We start from the raw sequence: 22,327 nt of genomic DNA on the forward strand, positions 1-22,327 counted from the left end.
CCTGGTTTTCTTCCGAAGGTTGTTTCCAACAAAAATATTAACCAGGAGATAGTTGTACCTTCTTTGTGTCCGAAACCAGTTTCATAGAAGGAACGTTTGTTACACAATTTGGACGTTGTCCGTGCTCTAAAATTCTATTTAGATGCTACAAAGGATTTCAGACAAACATCTTCCTTGTTTGTTGTTTATTCTGGTAAAAGGAGAGGTCAAAAAGCAACTTCTACCTCTCTATCTTTTTGGCTTAAAAGCATCATCAGATTGGCTTATGAGACTGCCGGACGGCAGCCTCCTGAAAGAATCACAGCTCATTCCACTAGGGCCGTGGCTTCCACATGGGCCTTTAAGAACGAGGCTTCCGTTGATCAGATATGTAAGGCAGCGACTTGGTCTTCACTGCACACTTTTACCAACTTTTACAAATTTGATACTTTTGCTTCTTCTGAGGCTATTTTTGGGAGAAAGGTTTTGCAAACCGTGGTGCCTTCCATCTAGGTGACCTGATTTGCTCCCTCCCATCATCCGTGTCCTAAAGCTTTGGTATTGGTTCCCACAAGTAAGGATGACGCCGTGGACCGGACACACCTATGTTGGAGAAAACAGAATTTATGTTTACCTGATAAATTACTTTCTCCAACGGTGTGTCCGGTCCACGGCCCGCCCTGGTTTTTTAATCAGGTCTGATGATTTATTTTCTTTAACTACAGTCACCACGGTATCATATGATTTCTCCTATGCAAATATTCCTCCTTTACGTCGGTCGAATGACTGGGGAAGGCGGAGCCTAGGAGGGATCATGTGACCAGCTTTGCTGGGCTCTTTGCCATTTCCTGTTGGGGAAGAGAATATCCCACAAGTAAGGATGACGCCGTGGACCGGACACACCGTTGGAGAAAGTAATTTATCAGGTAAACATAAATTCTGTTTTTATCATTTTGGTGATGTTAGCCAATATGTGCTAGCCATACAGCATAATGCCAACTGTGACCCCCCGGCTATTGGCTAAGAGGTGGAAACGTCACATCATTGAAAAAATAGCATTCTGCCATGGGAGGCCTGAGGACTCAGCACGGCATACGCTACAGGCAAATAAAGGAACTTTCAACATGAAGTATTTTATACTTCATGACTGAAAGTTCCCTTTATTTGTAGCACTGGTAAATCCTAGTGTTTAAAAAACACTAGGAATTACCTTCACTTAAACTAAATAATCTTTTAAGATTAAGATATTCTATGCTCATCGAAAGATGCATTAGATGCATTGAACAATGTAGAATCATTTTGTCCTCAACCTAAATTATTTGTGATACCAATAGGCCTTGGTTTCTCACATAAAGACACACACACAACATAATAATATTTGCTTAAAATATATGCATATTCATTGTTTCTTTCCAGTTATAACCCTTTCAAAACTTTGAAAATGTTTTTTTTCTTCTACAAGATATGACGAGTCCACGGATTTCATCCTTACTTGTGGGATTTATCCTCCTGCTAACAGGAAGTGGCAAAGAGCACCACAGCAGAGCTGTATATATAGCTCCTCCCTTCCCTCCACCCCCAGTCATTCTCTTTGCCTGTGTTAGTAATAGGAAGAGGTAAAGTGAGGTGTTAGTTTTAGATTCTTCAATCAAGAAGATTTTATTTTAAATGGTACCGGTGAGTACTATTTTCCTCAGAGAGAAACGGATTAAGGAAAGAAGAAATTGTTCTGCCCTGAGGTTGATGATCTTAGCAGACGTTACTAAGATCCATTTTGGTTCCCACAGAACTTCTGAAGGTAGTGCAAGAGAAATCTTCAGTGTGGAGAACGGTGTCATGCTACAAGCAACATTGAGGTATGTTCAGTCTTTTATTTCTGAGTAGACCTGTTATATCAGAACTGGCTGACATTTTCCCTGCAAGGGAAGGGGTAAGCAGTAGACCTATATGATTAGGGTGTTACTGAAAATCCTGTTTTTTTATACATATTGCTATTGCATATTTATATTGGGGCTTGACACTGGGAGAGGCAGCTTGACATGTATATCTTTAATATTTAAGGTCAGTAGGGCTGCAGTTATGTGTTAGAGGATTATAAGTACAGGACCACATGGTTTTTTGTTTTAAACCGCTTCCCATGCGGTTAGGCAGACTGCCGATGCGACATCCATAATGGGCGGGGCCTATTTCGCACACTTAGACGCGCAGTTTTCTCTCACTAAGAAGGCAGCAAGCATTAGCTCCGGTGGGGCCTAAAGTTGTTTTCCAGCCACCGGATCGTTGTCGAGTCAATTTCTCTTGTTAAGTGTATCCAGTCCACGGATCATCCATTACTTATGGAATATATTCTCCTTCCCAACAGGAAGCTGCAAGAGTCCACCCACAGCAAAGCTGCTATATAGCTCCTCCCCTAACTGCCATATTCAGTCATTCTCTTGCAAGCCTCAACATAGATAGGAGGTTGTGAGAGTCTGTGGTGCTTTCTACTTAGTTTATTCTTCAATCAAAAGTTTGTTATTTTTAAATGGCACCGGAGTGTGCTGTTTATCTCAGGCAGTATTTGGAAGAAGAATCTGCCTGCGTTTTTCTATGATCTTAGCAGACGTAACTAAAATCCATTTGCTGTTCTCACACATTCTGAGGAGTGAGGTACTTCAGAGGGGGAATGGCATGCAGGTTTTCCTGCAGATAAGGTATGTGCAGTAAAATATTTTTCTAGGAATGGAATTGACTAAGAAAATACTGCTGATACCGAAGTAATGTAAGTAAAGCCTTAAATGCAGCGATAGCGACTGGTATCAGGCTTATTAATAGAGATACATACTCTTATAAAAATGTGTTTTAAAACGTTTGCTGGCATGTTTAATCGTTTTTTAACATATGTTTGGTGATAAAACTTATTGGGGCCTAAGTTTTTTCCACATGGCTGGCTTAAATTTTGCATAGAAACAGTTAACTGAAGCTTCCCACTGTTGGCTGTGGCAGTTTGTTGTGTCTGTTTTTAAAAACGTCTGTCATTTTTTTGATCTGTTTTTTGCATTAAGGGGTTAATCATCCATTTGCAAGTGGGTGCAATGCTCTGTTACCTTATTACATGTACTGTAAAAATTTCGTTTGTTTTACTGCCTTTTTTTCACTGTTTTTCAAATTTTGACAAAATTTGTTTCTCTTAAAGGCACAGTAACGTTTTATATATTTGCTTGTTAACTTGATTTAAAGTGTTTTCCAAGCTTACTAGTCTCATTATTAGTCTGTTCTAACATGTCTAACATAGAGGAAGCTCTGTGTTCATTATGTTTTAAAGCCATGGTGTAACCCCAACTTAGAATGTGTACCAGATGTACTGATTTCATGTTAAACAATAAAGATCATTTTTTGTCTTTAAAAACATTACCACCAGAGGATTTTGTCGTGGGGGTAGTTATGCCGACTAACTCTCCCCACGTGTCAGACCTTTTGACTCCCCCTTTAGGGACTCACGCTCAAATGGCGCCAAGTACATCAAGGGCACCCATAGCGTTTCTTTTACCAGGGGATTCTGTCGAGGGGAAAGTTATGCCGACTAACTCTCCCCACGTGTCAGACCCTTCGACTCCCGCTTCAGGGACTCACGCTCAAATGGCGCCAAGTACATCAAGGGCGCCCATAGCGTTTATTTTACAAGACATGGCAAAGGTGGTGAATAATATTCTGGCAGCAGTATTAGTCAGACTACCTGAAATTAAAGGAAAGCAGTTAGCTCTGGGGGTAGATACAGAGCATACAGACGCTTTAAGAACCATGTATGATACTACCTCACAATATGCTTAGTCTGTGGGTGATTTTTTTTTGACTCAGGGAAGATGATTTAACCTGATTCTGATATTTCTACATTTAAAATTTATGCTTGAGAACCTCCACTTGTTGCTCAGGGAGGCTTTGGCTGCTCTGAATGAATGTGTACAATCGCAGGGCCAGAGAAATTGTGTAGACTGGATAAATAATATGCAGTGCCGGTGTGTACTGATGTTTTTTCCAATACCTAAAGAGGTTTACTAAAAATTTTTTAATAAGGAATGGGATAGACCAGGTGTGCCGTTCTCTTCCCCTCCTATTTTTTAGAAGAATGTTTTCTAATAGTTACCACCACACGGGACTTCTGGCAGACAGTTCCTAAGGTGGAGAGAAGAGTTTCTACTCTAGCTAAGCGTACCACTACCTCTGATGAGGACAGTTGTGCTTTTTAGATCCAATGGATAAAAAATGTTTATTCAACAGGGTTTTATCCTGCAGCCCCTTGCATACATTGCTTCTGTCACTGCTGCTGCGGCGTTCTGGGTTGAGTCTCTTGATGAGGCTTTACAGTTAAGCGACTCCATTGGATGAATATATTTGACAAGCTTATGCTAGCCAATTCCTTTGTTTTCTGATGCCTTGTTCATTTGACTAGACTAACGGCTAAGAATTCTGTTTTTTTTCTATACTGGCGCGCAGAGCGCTATGGCTTATATCATGGTCAGCTGTCGTGACTTTAATAAATAAGCTACTTAACTTCCCTTCAAGGGGCAGACCCTATTCGGGCCTGGTTTGAAGGAGATTATTGCTTATATCACTGGAGGAAAAGGTCATGCCCTTCCTCAGGATAGGTCCAAATCAAGGGCAAAAAAAAAAAAAAGGTCTAATTTTCGTGCCTTTTAAAAATTTCAGGGCAGGTGTGGCATCCTCTTCCTCTAAGGCAAAACAAGAGGGAATTTTTGCTCAGTCCAAGGTGGTCTGGAGACAATCGGACCTGGAACAAAGATAAGCAGGCCAAGGAGCCTGCTGCTGCCTCTAAGGCAGCATGAAGGAACGGACCCCTATCCGGTAACGGATCCTATAGGGGGCAGACTTTCATTCTTCGCCCAGGCGTGGGCAAGAGATGCCCAGGATCCCTAGGCATTGGAATTTATATCCCAGAGATATCTTCTGGATTTCAAAGATTCCCCCCCAAAAAAAGGGGAGATTTCGCCTTTCACAATTATCTGCAAACCAGATAAAGAAGGAGGCATTCTTACATTGTGTACGAGATCCATCCAGTTCCAAGAGAGGAACAGGGACAGAGTTTTTACTCAAATCTGTTTGTGGTTCCCAAGGAGAGGGAACCTTCAGACCTATTTTGGATCTAAAGATCTTAAACAAATTCCTCAGAATTCTGTCATTTAAGATGGAAACTATTCGTACCATCTTAACTATGATCCAGGAGAGTCAATAGAGGACTACAATGGATTTGAAGGATGCTTATCCTCACATTGTGATGCATAAAGATCACCATTGTTTTTCAGGTTTGCCTTTCTAGACAGGAATTACCAGTTTGTAGCTCTTTCCTTTGGGATATCTACAGCCCCAAGAATCTTTATGGAGGTTCTGGGGTCGCTTTGGCGGTCCTTAGACCGCGGGGCATAGAAGTGGCCCCTTATTTAGACGACATCCTGATACAGGCGTCAAACATCCAAATTGCCCAGTCTCATACGGACGTAGTACTGGCATTTCTGAGATCACATGGGTGGAAAGTGAACAAGGAAAGAGTTCTCTATCCCCAATCTCAAGGGTTTCCCTCCTAGGGACTCTGATAGATTCTGTAGAAATGAAAATTTACCTGACGGAGTCCAGGTTGTCAAAGTTTCTAAATTTTTGCCGTGTTTTTTCATCCCATCCGCGCCCTTCGGTGGCTCAGTACATGAATGAAATCGGCTTAATGGTAGCGGCAAGGGACATAGTACCGTTTGCACGTCTACATTTCAGACCGCTGCAACTATGCATGCTCAGTCAGAGGAACGGGGATTACACAGATTTGTCCCCCTGTTAAACCTGGACCAAGAGACCAGAGATTCTCTTCTCTGGTGACTATGTCGGGTCCATCTGTCCAAGGATATGACCTTCCGCAGGTCAGATGGGACAATTGTTACAATAGATGCCAGCCTTTTAGGTTGGGATGCAGTCTGGAACTCCCTGAAGGCTCAGGGATAGTGGACTTAGGAGGAGACCCTCCTTCTAATAAATATTCTGGAACTGGGAGTGATATTCCATGCTCTTCAGACTTGGCCTCAGTTAGCAACTCTGAGGTACATCATACTCAGTCGGACAATATACACGACTGTGGCTTACATCAGCCATCAAGGGGGAACAGAAGTTCCCTAGCGATGTTAGAAGTCTTACAATAATTCACTGGACAGAGACTCACTCTTGTCTATCAGCTATCCATATCCCAGGTGTTGAGAACTGGGAGGTGGATTTTCTAAGTCGTCAGACTTTTCTTCCGGGGGAGTGGGATTTCCTCCGGAGGTCAAGACCAAGCAGGAGAGGGCTTTGGTGTTTTTGACAGCGCCTGCGTAGCCACGCAGGACCTGGTATGCAGATCTGGTGGACATGTCATCCTTTCCATCACGGTCTCTGCTTCTGAGACAGGTCCCTCTACCTCAGGGTCCTTTCAACCATCTAAATAGAATCAATCTGAGATGGACTGCCTGGAGACTGAACGCTTGATGTTATCAAAGCATGGCTTCTCCGAGTCAGTCATTGATACCTTAATACAGACATGAAAGCCTGTCTCTAGGAAAATTGAACATAGATATGGTGTAAATATCTGATTGTTATGAATCCAAGGGTTACTCATGGAGTAAAGTCTGGATTCCCAGGATATTATCTTTTCTCCAAGATGTTTTTGAGAAAAGGGTTGTCAGCTAATTCCTTAAAAGGGGACAGAATTTTACTCTGTCTATTTTTTTGCACAAGCGTCTGGCAGGTATTCTAGACGTTCAGGCATTTGGTCAGGCTTTGGTTAGATCCAAGCCTGTGTTTAAAACTGTTGCTCCGCCATGGAGCTTAAACCTGATTCTTAAGGTTCTTCAAGAAGTTCCGTTTGAACCTTTTTTGTTCCATAGATATCAATCTTTATCTTGGAAAGTTCCTTTTGGGTAGCTAATTCCTCGACTCGTAGAGTCTCCAAGTTATCTGTGTTACAATGTGATTCTCCTTATCTGGTCCTTCGTACGGATAAGGTAGTCCTGCGTACCAACCTGGGTTTTTTCCTAAGGTGGTATCTAACAAGTACATCACTCAAGAGATAGTTGTTCCATGCTTGTATCCTAATCCTTCCTCAAAGAAGGAACGTCTATTACACAATATTGGACGTGGTTTGTGCTTTAAAGTTTTACTTACAAGCTACTACAGTTTTCATCAAACGTTCACCTTGTTTGTTGTCTATTCTGGACAGAGGAGAGGTCAAAAGACTTCAGCAGCCTCTCTGTCTTTTTGGTTAAAAAGCATAATTCATTTAGCTTATGAGACTGCTGGACAGCAGCCTCCTGAAGGGATTACAGCTCATTCTACTAGAGCTGTGGTTTTCACTTGGGCCTTTTTTAAATGTGGCTTCTGTTGAACAGATTTACAAGACGGAGTCTTGGTCTGCGCTTCATACTTTTCAAATTTAACAAATTTGATACCTTGCTTCTTCGGAGGCTATTTTTGGGAGAAAGGGTTTTTTACAGGCAGTGGTAACTTCCGTTTAAGTACCTGCCTTGTCCCTCCCATCATCCGTGTACTTTAGCTTTGGTATTGGTATTCCATAAGTAATGGATGATCCGTGGACTGGATACACTTAACAAGAGAAAACATAATTTATGCTTACCTGATAAATTTATTTCTCTTGTAGTGTATCCAGTCCACGGCCCGCCCTGTCACTTTAAGGCAGGTAATTTTTTCATTTGAACTACAGTCACCACTGCACCCTATGGTTTTTCCTTTCTCTGCATGTTTTCGGTCGAATGACTGAATATGGCAGTTAGGGGAGGAGCTATATAGCAGCTTTGCTGTGGGTGAACTCTTGCAGCTTCCTGTTGGGAAGGAGAATATATTCCATAAGTAATGGATGATCCGTGGACTGGATACACTACAAGAGAAATAAATTTATCAGGTAAGCATAAATTATGTTTTTCAGTACCCTGAGGGCAGGTAGGCACCCCAGCAGAGCTGTGGCGAGGTGCATGGGCCGTTTTCATTTATAAAATATATTTATTGAATTAAAATGTCTCTTTAGAGGGTAATTTCACCTTTACTTATAGGGTGCAATCATTTTTGGAGAAATTGAACTGTTATATATAATCGTTTTAGTGATTTGAAACGTTTTTAGTGCAGTTTGGAAAAATTGTTGCGCTTTTATTTCTTAAATGCGCAGTACACTTTTTTCAAAGAGTGTTTTGAATCAATAAATAAGGTGTTTTACGACAATTGTGGCTATTGCTAGTCTGTTTAACATGTCTGAACTTGAGGAATCTCCTTGTTCTATGTGTTTAGAAGCCATTGTGGAACCCCCTCTTACTTTGTGTACCTCTTGTACTGAAAGGGCCTTACAATGTGAAAAGCATATTTTATGTAAAGAAAGTGTGCCTAAGGATGATTCTCAGTCTGAAGAGAATCAGGATATGCCATCTAATTCTCCCCAAGTGTCACAACCTTTAACGCCCACACAAGCAACGCCAAGTTCATCAAATGCGTCTAATTCTTTTACTCTGCAGGATATGGCTGCAGTTATGTCAACTACCCTTACAGAGGTATTATCTAAGTTGCCAGTGTTACAGGGTAAATGCAGTAGGACAGGAATTAATGTGAATACTGAGTCCTCTGATGCTTTGTTGGCTATTTCCGATGTGCCCTCACAGGGATCTGAGTTGGGAGTCAGGGAACTTTTGTCTGAGGGAGAACTTTCGGACCCAGGAAGTATGTTACCTCAGACAGATTCGGACGTCATGTCCTTTAAATTTAAGCTAGAACACCTCTGCCTGTTACTTCGGGAAGTCTTAGCGACTCTGGATGACTGTGACTCTATTATGGTACCACCAGAGAAATTGTGTTAAATGGACAAATATCTAGAAGTACCCGCTTACACTGATGTTTTTCCGGTTCCTAAGAGAATTTCGGAGATTATAAGGAAGGAGTGGGACAGACCGGGTATACCATTCTCTCCTCCTCCTAATTTCAAGAAAATCTATCCCATTTCAGACACCATTCGGGACTCTTGGCAAACTGTCCCTAAGGTGGGGGGAGCTATATCTACCCTGGCTAAGCGTACAACTATTCCTATCGAGGACAGTTGTGATTTCAAAGACCCTATGGATAAGAAGTTACTGGGTCTTCTAAAGAAATTATTTATTCATCAGGGTTTCCTTTTACAACCAACAGGCTGCATTGTTCCAGTTACTAAGGCAGCGGCTTTCTGGTTTGATGCTCTAGAGGAGTCTCTGAAGGTTGAGACCCCTTTAGAGGACATTTTAGATAGAATTAAAGCTCTCAAGCTAGCTAATTCTTTTATTACAGATACCGCCTTTCAAATTGCTAAGTTGGCAGCGAAAGATGCAGGATTTGCCATTTTAGCGTGTAGAGCGTTATGGTTAAAATCTTGGTCTGCTGATGTGTCATCTAAATCAAAAGTCTTGGCTATTCCTTTCAAGGGTAAGACCCTATTCGGACCTGAGTTGAAGGAAATCATCTCTGACATTACTGGAGGTAAAGGTCACGCTCTACCTCAGGATAAGTCTGTTAAGAATAGGAGTAAACAAAATAATTTTCGTTCCTTTCGGAACTTTAAAGGAGTACCTTCTTCTTCCTCTTCCTCCACAAAGCAGGAAGGGAATTTTGCTCAGGCCAAGTCCGTCTGGAGACCTAACCAGGCCTGGAACAAGGGTAAACAACCCAAGAAGCCTGCTGCTGCTACCAAGACAGCATGAAGGGGCGGCCCCCGATCCGGGACCGGATCTAGTAGGGGGCAGACTTTCTCTCTTTGCCCAGGCTTGGGCAAGAGATGTTCAGGACCCCTGGGCACTGGAAATTGTAACCCACGGGTGTCAACTGGAATTCAAAGGATTTCTCCTAAGAGGGAGATTTCTTCTTTCACGATTGTCTGTAGACCAGATAAAAAGAGAGGCGTTCTTACGTTGTGTAAAAGACCTCTCTACTATGGGAGTAATTCGTCCCGTTCCAAGACTGGAACAGGGGCAGGGGTTTTACTCAAATCTATTCGTGGTTCCCAAAAAAGAGGGAACTTGCAGACCCATTTTAGATCTCAAAAGTCTAAACAAGTTTCTCAGAGTCCCATCGTTCAAGATGGAGACTATCCGAACAATTTTACCAATGATCCAGGAGGGTCAATATATGACTACCGTGGATTTGAAGTATGCATACCTTCATATTCCTATTCACAAAGATCATCATCAGTACCTAAGGTTTGCCTTTCTCTTCCCTTCGGGTTGGCCACAGCACCCAGGATCTTCACGAAGGTTCTAGGGTCCCTTCTGGCGGTTCTCAGGCCACGGGGCATAGCAGTGGCACTTTATCTGGACGATATTTTGATTCAGGCATCAACTTATCATCTGACAAAGTCTCATACAGACACAGTGTTGTCCTTTCTGAGAACTCACGGGTGGAAGGTGAATCTAGAAAAGAGTTCACTAAATCCACAGACAAAGGTTCCCTTTTAGGTAACTCTGATAGATTCTATAGCAAAGAAGATTTTTCTGACGGAGGTCAGAAAATCAAAAATTCTAAATACATGACGAGCCCTTCAGTCCAATCCTCGACCGTCAGTGGCTCAGTGTATGGAGGTAATTGGATTGATGGTGGCGGCAATGGACATCATTCCGTTTGCTCAGTTTCATCTCAGACCACTGCAACTGTGCATGCTCGGACAGTGGAATGGGGACTATGCAAATTTATCTCCTCCGATAAATTTGGATCAAGAGACCAGAAACTCTCTTCTTTGGTGGTTGTCGCCGGATCATCTGTCCCAAGGGACGTGTTTCCGCAGACCCTCGTGGGTGATAGTGACAACGGACGCCAGTCTACTAGGCTGGAGTGCAGTCTAGAATTCCCTGAAGGCTCAGGGTGTATGGACTCAGTTGGAGTCTCTACTTCCAATCAATATTCTGGAATGGAGAGCAATATTCAATGCATTTCAGGCGTGGCCTCAGTTGGCTTCCGCCAAATTCATCAGATTCCAGTCGGACAACATCACGACTGTGGCTTACATCAATCATCAGGGAGGAACGAGGAGTTCCTTAGCGATGACAGAAGTATCCAAGATAATACGATGGGCGGAGGCTCACTCTTGTTATCTGTCAGCAATCTACATCCCAGGAGTGGACAACTGGGAGGCAGACTTTTTAAGCCGACAGGCTTTTCATCCGGGGGAGTGGGAACTCCATCCGGAGGTATTTGCCTCACTGATTCTCCGATGGGGCAGACCAGAATTGGATCTGATGGCGTCTCGTCAGAATGCCAAGCTTCCAAGATACGGATCCAGGTTGAGGGATCTTCAGGCCGAACTGATAAATGCCTTGGCAGTGCCTTGGTCGTTCAACCTAGCTTATGTGTTTCCACCATTTCCTCTCCTTCCCCGGGTGATTGCTCGGATCAAACAGGAGAGAGCTTCAGTAATTCTAATCGCGCCTGCGTGGCCACGCAGGACTTGGTTTGCAGATCTAGTGGACATGTCCTCTCTGCCTCCATGGAAACTCCCAGTGAGACAGGACCTGCTCATTCAAGGTCCTTTCCAACATCCAAATCTAATTTCTCTGCAGCTGACTGCTTGGAGATTGAACGCTTAATTTTATCTAAGCGGGGATTCTCTGATAGGGTCATTGATACTTTGATTCAGGCATGTAAGTCTGTCACTAGAAAGATCTATCATAAGATATGGCGTAAATATCTTTTTTGGTGTGAATCCAAGGGCTACTCATGGAGTAAAATTAGGATTCCCAGGATTCTGTCTTTTCTCCAAGAAGGATTGGAGAAAGGATTATCAGCGAGTTCCCTAAAGGGAGAAATTTCTGCTTTGTCAATTTTGCTACACAAACGTTTGGCAGATGTTCCAGACGTTCAGTCTTTTTGTCAGGCTCTAACCAGAATTAAGCCTGTGTTTAAACCAATTGCTCCACCCTGGAGTTTGAATTTAGTTCTTAATGTTCTTCAAGGGGTTCCGTTTGAACCCATGCATTCCATAGATATTAAGTTGTTATCTTGGAAAGTTTTGTTTTTGGTTGCTATTTCTTCTGCTCGTAGAGTTTCTGAGCTTTCAGCATTACAATGTGATTCGCCTTATCTTATCTTCCATTCTGATAAGGTGGTTTTACGTACCAAACCTGGTTTTCTTCCTAAAGTTGTTTCTAATAAGAATATTAATAAGGAAATCGTTGTTCCTTCATTGTGTCCTAACCTTCTTCTAAGAAGGAGCGTATGTTGCATAACCTGTACGTGGTCCGTGCCCTGAAGTTTTACTTGCAGGCGACTAAGGATTTCCGTCAATCATCTTCATTATTCATTGATTTTTCTGGAAAGCGTAGGGGTCAGAAAGCTACGGCTACCTCTCTTTCTTTTTGGCTGAAGAGTATCATCCGTCTGGCATATGAGACTGCTGGACAGCAGCCTCCTGAAAGAATTACGGCTCATTCTACTAGTGCTGTGGCCTCCTCATGGGCATTTAAAAACGATGCTTCTGTTGAACAGATTTGCAAGGCTGCGACTTGGTCGTCTCTTCACACTTTTTCCAAATTTTCCAAGTTTGATACTTTTGCTTCTTCTGAGGCTGGTTTTGGGAGAAAGGTTCTTCAAGCAGTGGTGCCTTCTGTTTAGGTTCCTGTCTTGTCCCTCCCTTTCATCCGTGTCCTGTAGCTTTGGTATTGTACCCCACAAGTAAGGATGAAATCCGTGGACTCGTCATATCTTGTAGAAGAAAAGTAAATTTATGCTTACCTGATAAATTAATTTCTTCTACGATATGACGAGTCCACGGCCCACCCTGTCATTTTTAAGACAGGTTTAGATTATATTTATTTATTTTTTACAAACTTCAGTCACCTCTGCACCTTTAGCTTTTCCTTTCTCTTCCTAACCTTCAGTCGAATGACTGGGGTTGGAGGGAAGGGAGGAGCTATATATACAGCTCTGCTGTGGTGCTCTTTGCCACTTCCTGTTAGCAGGAGGATAAATCCCACAAGTAAGGATGAAATCCGTGGACTCGTCATATCGTAGAAGAAATTAATTTATCAGGTAAGCATAAATTTACTTTTTATTACGATATAGACAAGACGTAATGAGGATAATCTCACCAGGAAGGTTAACGTAATAAATACATTATATTACACTATTAATTATTTTTCATTGTGTGGTTTATATTACTCAAAATTATTTGTTTTTTATATAATCAGTTAAACATGTTTTTACAGTTTTTTTTAAGACAAAGAGAAAATGCTTATTACTTGACTCACGTGTCCACTCTGCAAAACAAGACGTGTTTCAAGCGTTTAATGTCAATATTTTTAACATGATAGCATATTAATCTATTACTGACAAAGTGACAGTATGCTAAAATGACCTGAAATATGGTAAAAGAGAAAAAATAAATAAACTGCTGTACTAATATCAAAAATTGCAGAAAACATTCTGTGTAGTTCCCCTTCTTCATATGAATAAGGATGGAACTAAAAATAGTAATCATCATCTTGTGCAATGTCCCAATAAGATGTCTGATTTGGCTACTGATTAGTGCTAGTATGTGGTAGCAATGAGGACCCCATGAAAGCTGAATGTGGCCCCACAACTCATAGATAGTGTGTGCAGGTTTGAGCTTCTTAGTCACTTCTTCCTAGATCATATCTACAATAGCACCATTTATTTATAACGTTACAGCTTTGCAATATGTTTCCTCCTCCTGTATTTACTAGTTTATAAAAATATGACTGCATAAACCTTCAGTTGTATTTAAGACAGAATATATAATATTAATTTTCTCCATTCCAAATGGCTGCTGGGGAGGGGGTCTCACTCATGCTGCTCAGCGGCTATAGATTATAAGAAGCAATTCTCCTTGAGTGTTTGGTAACCGCTAAATGACCATATTCTCTTCAGTCATGCTGATATCCCAATTAAAGACATTTTGTTACTGGAGTGTGTGAGTGTGAAAACCTATTGTGTTAAAAAGGTACTTTTTTAAGGATAAAAAAAAACTTGCAATGTAAGAGATAATAAGAAACATTATTCTCAGCTTTTAATGTGTTTTTTCCTTGATGATCTGACATCTTCAGTGCACAGACCGTAAATTATGACTGCATGTCTATGTTTAGAAGCACATGAATTTAAAACCTTTCCGTAACATTTTTAATCTGTGTTTGTGTTTAGTGGGGCTCTTCCGTGAACCTTCTGGCAGTCAACAATCTCAGCTCTGTTGTAGTCCTCAGCGAGCAAGTCATGTGCTCTCATTTCAACCAACAAGTAGCAGCTGCACAAGTTGCACCAGCTCAGCTTAATGTGACGTACTTCGGAACGGACAGCGCACACAGCTTGCGGGCAGACTTACATATCAAGGGAGTCTTTGTCACAAAGGTGAGCAAACCGCATAAAATTTAAAAAATTTTTTTTTTTTACAACGGCACAGAATTTACTTGTATGGAGAAAATAATAACATAATATTTCATGGTCTGAAATGATTAAAGGGGCACTGAAGTCCATTTTTTTAAAAGTGCAACTTACCTGTATAAATAAAATACTTTGTCCCAGTCTGGGACCTTAACTCTCCCTCTATTTTATAACCCTGTTACTACTTACCCCCCTCTCTCCAAAGGGTATAGTCAATGATTTAACAAATCTTAAAGGGACATTAAACTGCTGATCATAACTACAAAAGATTAGTAACTGCTCACTATGTTATTGCAGTTCATCCTGTTCCTGCAGCTCTTTTCAAATACATTTTCCTGTTTTAATAGCTTAAATGTGCCAGATTCTGAAGCTCCGCCTCTTTGTACTGGGCGCCACCAACTTGCAGCTTAAGTATTCTCACAGCCTGTGACAGCAGCAGTTTTCATTTACATATCAATGAGGTTGTTAAAGGGACTCAAAACCCCCAAAAATGTAATTCATGATTTGGATAGAGCATACAATTTTAAACAACTTTCAAATTTACTTTTATTATCAAATATGCTTCATTCTCTTGTTATCCTTTGATGAAGGAACAACATCACACTTCTGGCAGCTAGCCGAACACATTTAGTTAGCCAATCACAAGAGACAAATGTGTGCAGGCACCAATCACCAGCTAGCTCTCACTAGTGTAGGATATCTGCGTATTCATTTTCAACAACGAATACCAAGAGAATAAAGCACATTTGAAAATAGAAGTGAATTTAAAAGTTTCTTAAAATTCCATGCTCTATCTGATTCTTGAAAGTTTAATTTGGACTTTTCTATTCCCTTAACTTTTTGACAACTGTATATTGTGCTACAGGTTAGGGTGCCTGATACAAAGCAGGAGCTGTATATTTTTGCAGCTGCTTCATTGCTATATATTATAGCTGTGTTTTTTTTTAATATAGTTTGTATAACTGTAAAACTGTGTAAAAAATGCAAAAATGTGAATCTCACATATTGGGGCCGAATTATCAAGCTCCGAATGGAGCTTGATGCCCATGTTTATTTTTATTTTACAGGCAAGTTTGTATTTATTTTAACTAGGTACAATAGTTATTAAATAGTTATTAACTATTTAATAGCTACAAATTTACCTGTAAAATAAATCCTAACCTAAATTACAATTACACCTAACACTACACTATCATTAAATTAATTACATAAACTAACTACAATTAACTACAATTAAATAAAATAAAATAAAGTACAAACACCCCCCACTAAATTACAGAAAATAAAAAAATAATTACAAGATTTTTAAACTAATTACATCTATTCTAATCCCCCTAATAAAATAAAAAAGCCCCCCAAAATAATAAAATTCCCTACCCTATACTAAATTACAAATAGCCCTTAAAAGGGCCTTTTGCGGGGCATTGCCCCAAAGTAATTAGCTCTATTACCTGTAAAAAAAAATACAATACCCCCGAACATTAAAACCCACCACCCACACACCCAACCCTACTCTAAAACCCACCCAATCCCCCCTTAAAAAACCTAACACTACCCCCTTGAAGATCACCCTACCTTGAGATGTCTTCACCCAGCCGGGCACAAGTGGACCTCCAGAGGGGCAGAAGTCTTCATCCAATCCGGGCAGAAGAGGTCCTCCAAGCGGCAGAAGTCTTCATCCAGAAGGCATCTTCTATCTTCATCCATCCGGAGCGGAACGGGTCCATCTTCAATCCAGCCGACGCGGAGCATCCTCTTCAAACGAAGTCCAAGCGAAGAATGAAGGTTCCTTTAAATGGCGTCATCCAAGATGGCGTCCCTTGAATTCCGATTGGCTGATAGGATTCTATCAGCCAATCGGAATTAAGGTAGGAAAAATCCTATTGGCTGATGCAATCAGCCAATAGGATTGAGGTCGCATTCTATTGGCTGTTCCAATCAGCCAATAGAATGCGAGCTCAATCCTGTTGGCTGATTGGATCAGCCAATAGGATTTTTCCTACCTTAATTCCGTTTGGCTGATAGAATCCTATTAGCCAATCAAAATTCAGGGGACGCCATCTTGGATGACATCATTTAAAGGAACCTTCATTCTTCGCTTGGACTTGGTTTGAAGAGGATGCTCCGCGTCGGCTGGATTGAAGATGGACCCGCTCCGCTCCCGATGGATGAAGATAGAAGATGCCGTCTGGATGAAGACTTCTGCCGCTTGGAGGACCTTTTCTTCCCGGATTGGATGAAGGCTTCTGCCCCTCTGGAGGACCACTTGTGCCCGGCTGGGTGAAGACGTCTTAAGGTAGGGTGATCTTCAAGGGGGTAGTGGTAGTTTTTTTTAAGGGGGGATTGGGTGGGTTTTAGAGTAGGGTTGGGTGTGTGGGTGGTGGTTTTAATGTTGGGGGAGTATTGTCTTTTTTTTTACAGGTAATAGAGCTGATTACTTTGGGGCAATGCCCCGCAAAAGGCCCTTTTAAGGGCTATTTGTAATTTAGTATAGGGTAGGGAATTTTATTATTTTGGGGGGCTTTTTTATTTTATTAGGGGGATTAGAGAAGGTGTAATTAGTTTAAAAATCTTGTAATTATTTTTTTATTTTCTGTAATTTAGTGGGTTTTTTTTTCGTACTTTAGTTTATTTAATTTAATTGTAGTTAATTGTAGTTAGTTTATGTAATTAATTTAATTATAGTGTAGTGTTAGGTGTAATTGTAATTTAGGTTAGGATTTATTTTACAGGTAAATTTGTAGTTATTTTAACTAGGTAGCTATTAAATAGTTAATAACTATTTAATATCTATTGTACCTAGTTAAAATAAATACAAAGTTGCCTGTAAAATAAAAAAAAAATCTAGCTACAATTTAACTATTAGTTATATTGTAGCTATCTTAGGGTTTATTTTATAGGTAAGTATTTAGTTTTAAATAGGAATAATTTATTTAATTGTAGTTATTTTATTTAGATTTATTTAAATTATATTTAAATTAGGGGGGTGTTAGACTTAGGTTTAGGGGTTAATAACTTTATTATAGTGGCGGCGACGTTGGCAGCGTCAGATTAGGGGTTAATAAGAGTAGGTAGGTTGCGGCGACGTTGGGGGGCATATTAGGGGTTAATAAATATAATGTAGGGTTCGGCGATGTTGGGGGCAGCAGATTAGGGGTTCATAGGTTTAATGTAGGTGGCGGCGGTGTCCAGAGCGGCAGATTAGGGGTTAATAATATAATGTAGGTGGCGGCAGATTAGGGGTTAATAAGTGTAAGATCAGGGGTGTTTAGACTTGGGGTTCATGTTAGGGTGTTAGGTGTAGACATAAAATTCCTTTCCCCATAGGAATCAATGGGGCTGCGTTAGGAGCTGAACACTGCTTTTTTGCAGGTGTTAGGGTTTTTTTTTTCAGGCGGCTCAGCCCCATTGTTTCCTATGGGGAAATCGTGCATGAGCACGTTTAGCCAGCTCACCGCTACTGTAAGCAGCGCTGGTATTACAGTGAGATGTGGAGCAAAATTTTGCTCTCCGCTCACTTTTTTGAGGCTAACGCCGGGTCTGTAAAAACCTGTAATACCAGCGTTGTCTTAAGGGAGCGTTGAATAAAAAATGCTCGTTAGCAACGCACCCCTGTTACCGCAAAACTCGTAATCTCGGTGTAGGTGTTTTCAATCTCCATATTTGTTATAATGGAATTTCCTCCTCTTAAAGGCATAAGGTCCCATTATGATTCTCTAGGGTTAGAGAATTAGGGTTTATCGTTTTTATATTACAGGGTTAATGGGAACAGCAGTCTGTTCTTTTATATGCCTTTTTGACTTACCCTATCTCTTGTCTGTTTTTTTTACTCTTTCAGTGACAGTGTTCATTATTGAGTTTGATTTTATTTTTAAAATCATTGAAAATATGTTTTGATAGCCTCATGTCTCTCAGGATAATACTGTTTGGTCAGTGCCACAGTTTTTTTCCTCATATGTCCCAAGCCCTTGTTTTAGGGCGTCACATGCAGTGCCCTGCAGTTCCTCTCAATCTCCTGGAGTAGTTGTTTTGCTTGCAGATTGTTGCCCAGACATCTTTTGCGGTATCTGTGGCATTTTTTGCTTTTCCTATATTAGGGAAATCGCAAGAGGAATTTTTGAATCTCAGGTAGTAAGGTTTCTGTACCGCCTGCAGCTACGTTGGTTATTTTCCTCATAGGTCAAATGAGGAGGATACGTCAGTAGCCTCTGAGCGTGAAATCTCAGATTCAGACAGTATAATTCCTTATTCTGAGGCTGAAGTAGTACCTTCAGATTTAAGCCTTTACACCTTTGTGTATGTTAAAGAAGGATTTGGCTATTTGGAATAACTACGATAAGAGAATCTTGTTAATTTTACAAATGCTAGCATTCCTCTGTGGAAGTTTTTTTTGTTCCAGACCGTGCTAGGAGATCCTAAGGTGATCCACTTTGGCTAAGAGGTACACTATTCCCATAGAGGATAGTTGTTCTTTTAAGGTTGGAGACATTACTAAAGAAGAGGTATGTCCACCAAGGCCTCCAATGGCAACCTGCTGTGTGTATTGCCACTGTCTCCAGTGCATCAGCCTACTGGTTTGATTCCTTGTCTGATTCTTTCAGACAGATGCGCCTCTTGGGGAGATCCAGGACAGGATTAGGGCTCTTGAGTTAGCCAATTCCTTTATCATGGATGTTTCCTTAGAAGTCATTAAGTTGGGAACAAAAATGTCTGGTTCTTATCTGCAGAGCCTTATGGTTGAAGTCCTGGTCTGCGAATGTGTCATCTAAATCCAAGCTCTTGGCGATTTCCTACAAGGGTAAGACCTTGTTTGGGCCTAGCTTGGCTGAGATTATTTCTGATATTTCAGGAGAAAAGAGGATCTTTTCTTTCTCAGGATAAGAAGAGTAAGCAGAAAGGATGTCGGAGTAATTTCGTTCCTTTTGTAACTTTAGAGGTAAACCCTCCCCTTCCTCCTCCAAGTAGGATCAATCCAAGTCTTCCTTGAAGCCTGATCAGTCTTGGAACAAGGGGAAGCAGTCTAAGAAACCAGCATCTGATTCCAAATATGCAAGGGGGCAGACTTTATCAATTCGTTCAAGCCTGGGTACCAGATGTCCGAATCCCTGGGAGGTGGACATCGTATCTCAGGGGTACAATATAGAATTCAACGGGGAATTGCAGGAGCTCCATATCTGGACGATATTCTGGTTCAGGTGCCGACGTTTTCAACAAGCAAACTCTCATACAGAGACTTTGTTGCCTTTTCTTCGCCCCCACGGATGGAAGGTGAATCTGGGAAAAAGTTCTCTGGTTCCATTTACAAGGGTAGTATTCTTGGGGACCATAATAGATTCCCTATCTATGAAAATATTTCTCACAGAGTTCAGAAAATCCAAGATTTTTGACTCTTGCCTTTCCCTTCAGTTCCTCTCCTCGGCCGTCAGTGGCTCTATGTATGGAGGTAATTGGTCTGATGGTAGCTATCATGGACATCATACCGTTCGCTCGGTTCCATCTCAGAGCTCTGCAGTTATGCATGCTAAGAAAATGGAACGGGGACTATGCGGATCTGTCTCCGCAAATAGATCTGGATCAGGTGACAAGGGAAACTCTTCCATGGTGGTTGTCTCAGGTCTTTGGACTTGGGAGGAGTCGGTTCTCCCCATAAAGTCTTAGGGCTGAGGGCGATCTTCAATACTCTACTGGCCTGGCCCCAGTTAACTTTAGCCTGGTTTATCAGGTTCCAGTCGCTCAATATAACATCGGTGGCGTACATCGACCACCAGGAATGAACTGGGAGTTCCTAGGCCATGACAGAGGTGGACCGAATTATTCAGTGGGCGGAGACCCACAACTGCTGTCTATCTGCGATCCACATTCCAGGAGTGGACAATTGGGAAGCGGATTTTCTGAGCACACAGACCTTTTATCCGGGGGAGTGGGAACTTTATCCGGAGGTGTTTTCCAGTTTGACCCTCAGATGGGGCAGCCGGAGCTAGATCTCATGGCTTCTCGGCAGAATGCCTAGCTCCCGAGGTACGGTTCAAGGTTAAGGGATCCACAGGCAGTCCTGATAGATGTGCTGGCGGTGCCGTGGAATTTCAGTCTAGCATACCTGTTCCCTCCGTTCGCTCTCCTTCCATGAGTCATTGCTCGTATAAAGCAGGAGAGGACTTCGGTGATTCTCATAGCACCGGCGTGGCCTCGCAGGATTTTGTATGCAAACCTAGTGGAAGTGTCATCTCTCCCACCTTGGAGACTTCCGCTGAGGAAGGACCTTCTGCTTCAAGGACCCTTCCTTCATCCAAATCTCGTTTCTCTGAAGCTGACTGCTTGGAGATTGAACGCTTAATTTTATCTAAGTGCAGGTTTTCAGAGTCGGTCATTGAGACCTTGATTCAGGCTCGTAAGCCTGTGACTAGAAAGATTTGCCATAAAATATGACGTAAATATCTGTACTGGTGTGAATCCAAAGGTTTCTCGTGGAGTAGTGTCAGGATTCCTAGGATTTTGTCTTTTCTCCAGGAAGGTCTGGAGAAGGGTTTGTCAGCGAGTACTTTGAAGGGTCAAATATCTGCTTTGTCTATTTTGTTGCATGAGCGTCTGGCGGATGTGCCTGATGTGTAATCCTTTTGTCAGGCCTTGGTCAGAATCGGGCCTGTGATTAAACCTGTTACTCCTTCCTGGAGTCTTAACCTTGTTCTTAAAGTCCTTCAGCAGGCTCTGTTTGAGCCTATGCATTCCTTAGATATTAAGATGTTATCTTGGAAAGTTTTGTTTCTTGTTGCCATTTCTTCTGCTCTGAGAGTATCTGGACTCTCTGTGTTGCAGTGTGATTCCCTTATCTTATCTTTCATTCTGATAAGGTGGTTCTACGTACTAAGTTAGGGTTCCTTCCTAAAGTGGTTTCAGTTAGAAATATTAATCAGGAAATCGTTGTTCCTTCTTTGAGTCCTAATCCTTCTTCTCATAAGGAGCGTTTGCTGCACAACCTAGATGTGGTGCGTGCATTGAAATTCTATTTGCAGGCGACTAAGGATTTTTGCCAGTGTTTTGCTTTGTTTGTCGTTTTCTTTGGGAAACGCAAGGGTCAGAAAGCTATGACTACTTCTCTTTCTTGCTGGCTGAAGAGTATAATTCACTTGGCCTATGATTCTGCCAGACAGCACTTGGTCCTCTCTACATACTTTTTAAAAATGTTATAAATTTGATACTTTTGCCTCGGCTGAGGTTTCTTTTGGAAGAAAGATTTTTCAAGCAGTGGTATATTCTGTTTAGGTTCCCTATATTGTCCCTCCTTATCATCTGTGTCCTCTAGCTTGGGTATTGATTCCCAACAGTAAATGATGATGATCTGTGGACTCACCGTGTCATTAGAAAGAAAACTAAATTTACGCTTACCTGATAAATTTATTTATTTCTTGACACGGTGAGTCCACGGCCTGCCCTGTATTTTTCAGACAGTTTTTTGTCATATAAACCTCAGGCACCTCTGCACCTTGTGTTGCTTCTTTTCTCTCCTTTTCCTTCGGTCGAATGACTGGGGTTTGTGGGAAGGGAAGTGATACTTAAAGGGACACTGAACCCCAAAAATTTTCTTTTCGTGATTCAGATAGAGCATGCAATTTTAAGCAACTTTCTAATTTACTCCTATTATCATTTTTTCTTCATTCTCTCGCTATCTTTATTTGAAAAAGATGGCATCTAAGTTTTTTTTTAGGTTCAGTACTCTAGACAGCACTTTTTTATTGGTGGATGAATTTATCCACCAATCAGCAAGGACAACCCAGGTTGTTCACTAAAATGGGCCGGCATCTAAACTTACATTCTTGCATTTCAAATAAAGATACCAAGAGAATGAAGAAAATTTGATAATAGGAGTAAATTAGAAAGATGCTTAAAATGTCATGCTCTATCTGAATCGCAAAATAAAAAATGTGGGTTC

The 22,327-nt window shown here is 41.3% G+C and overlaps 1 protein-coding gene across 1 annotated transcript in view; it reads left to right on the plus strand.

Annotated features, from left to right (window-relative positions):
- Positions 1-22,327, plus strand: part of IFT140 (intraflagellar transport 140) — a 519,705-nt gene that overhangs the window by 87,532 nt on the left and 409,846 nt on the right. The window contains exon 9 of the mRNA XM_053694547.1: positions 14,164-14,367. Within this exon, the coding sequence (XP_053550522.1) occupies positions 14,164-14,367 (204 nt within the window). The remainder of the gene's footprint in view (positions 1-14,163; positions 14,368-22,327) is intronic.

This window comes from Bombina bombina, chromosome 11 (assembly GCF_027579735.1).
Source record: "Bombina bombina isolate aBomBom1 chromosome 11, aBomBom1.pri, whole genome shotgun sequence".
In the NCBI taxonomy this organism is placed as follows: domain Eukaryota; kingdom Metazoa; phylum Chordata; class Amphibia; order Anura; family Bombinatoridae; genus Bombina; species Bombina bombina.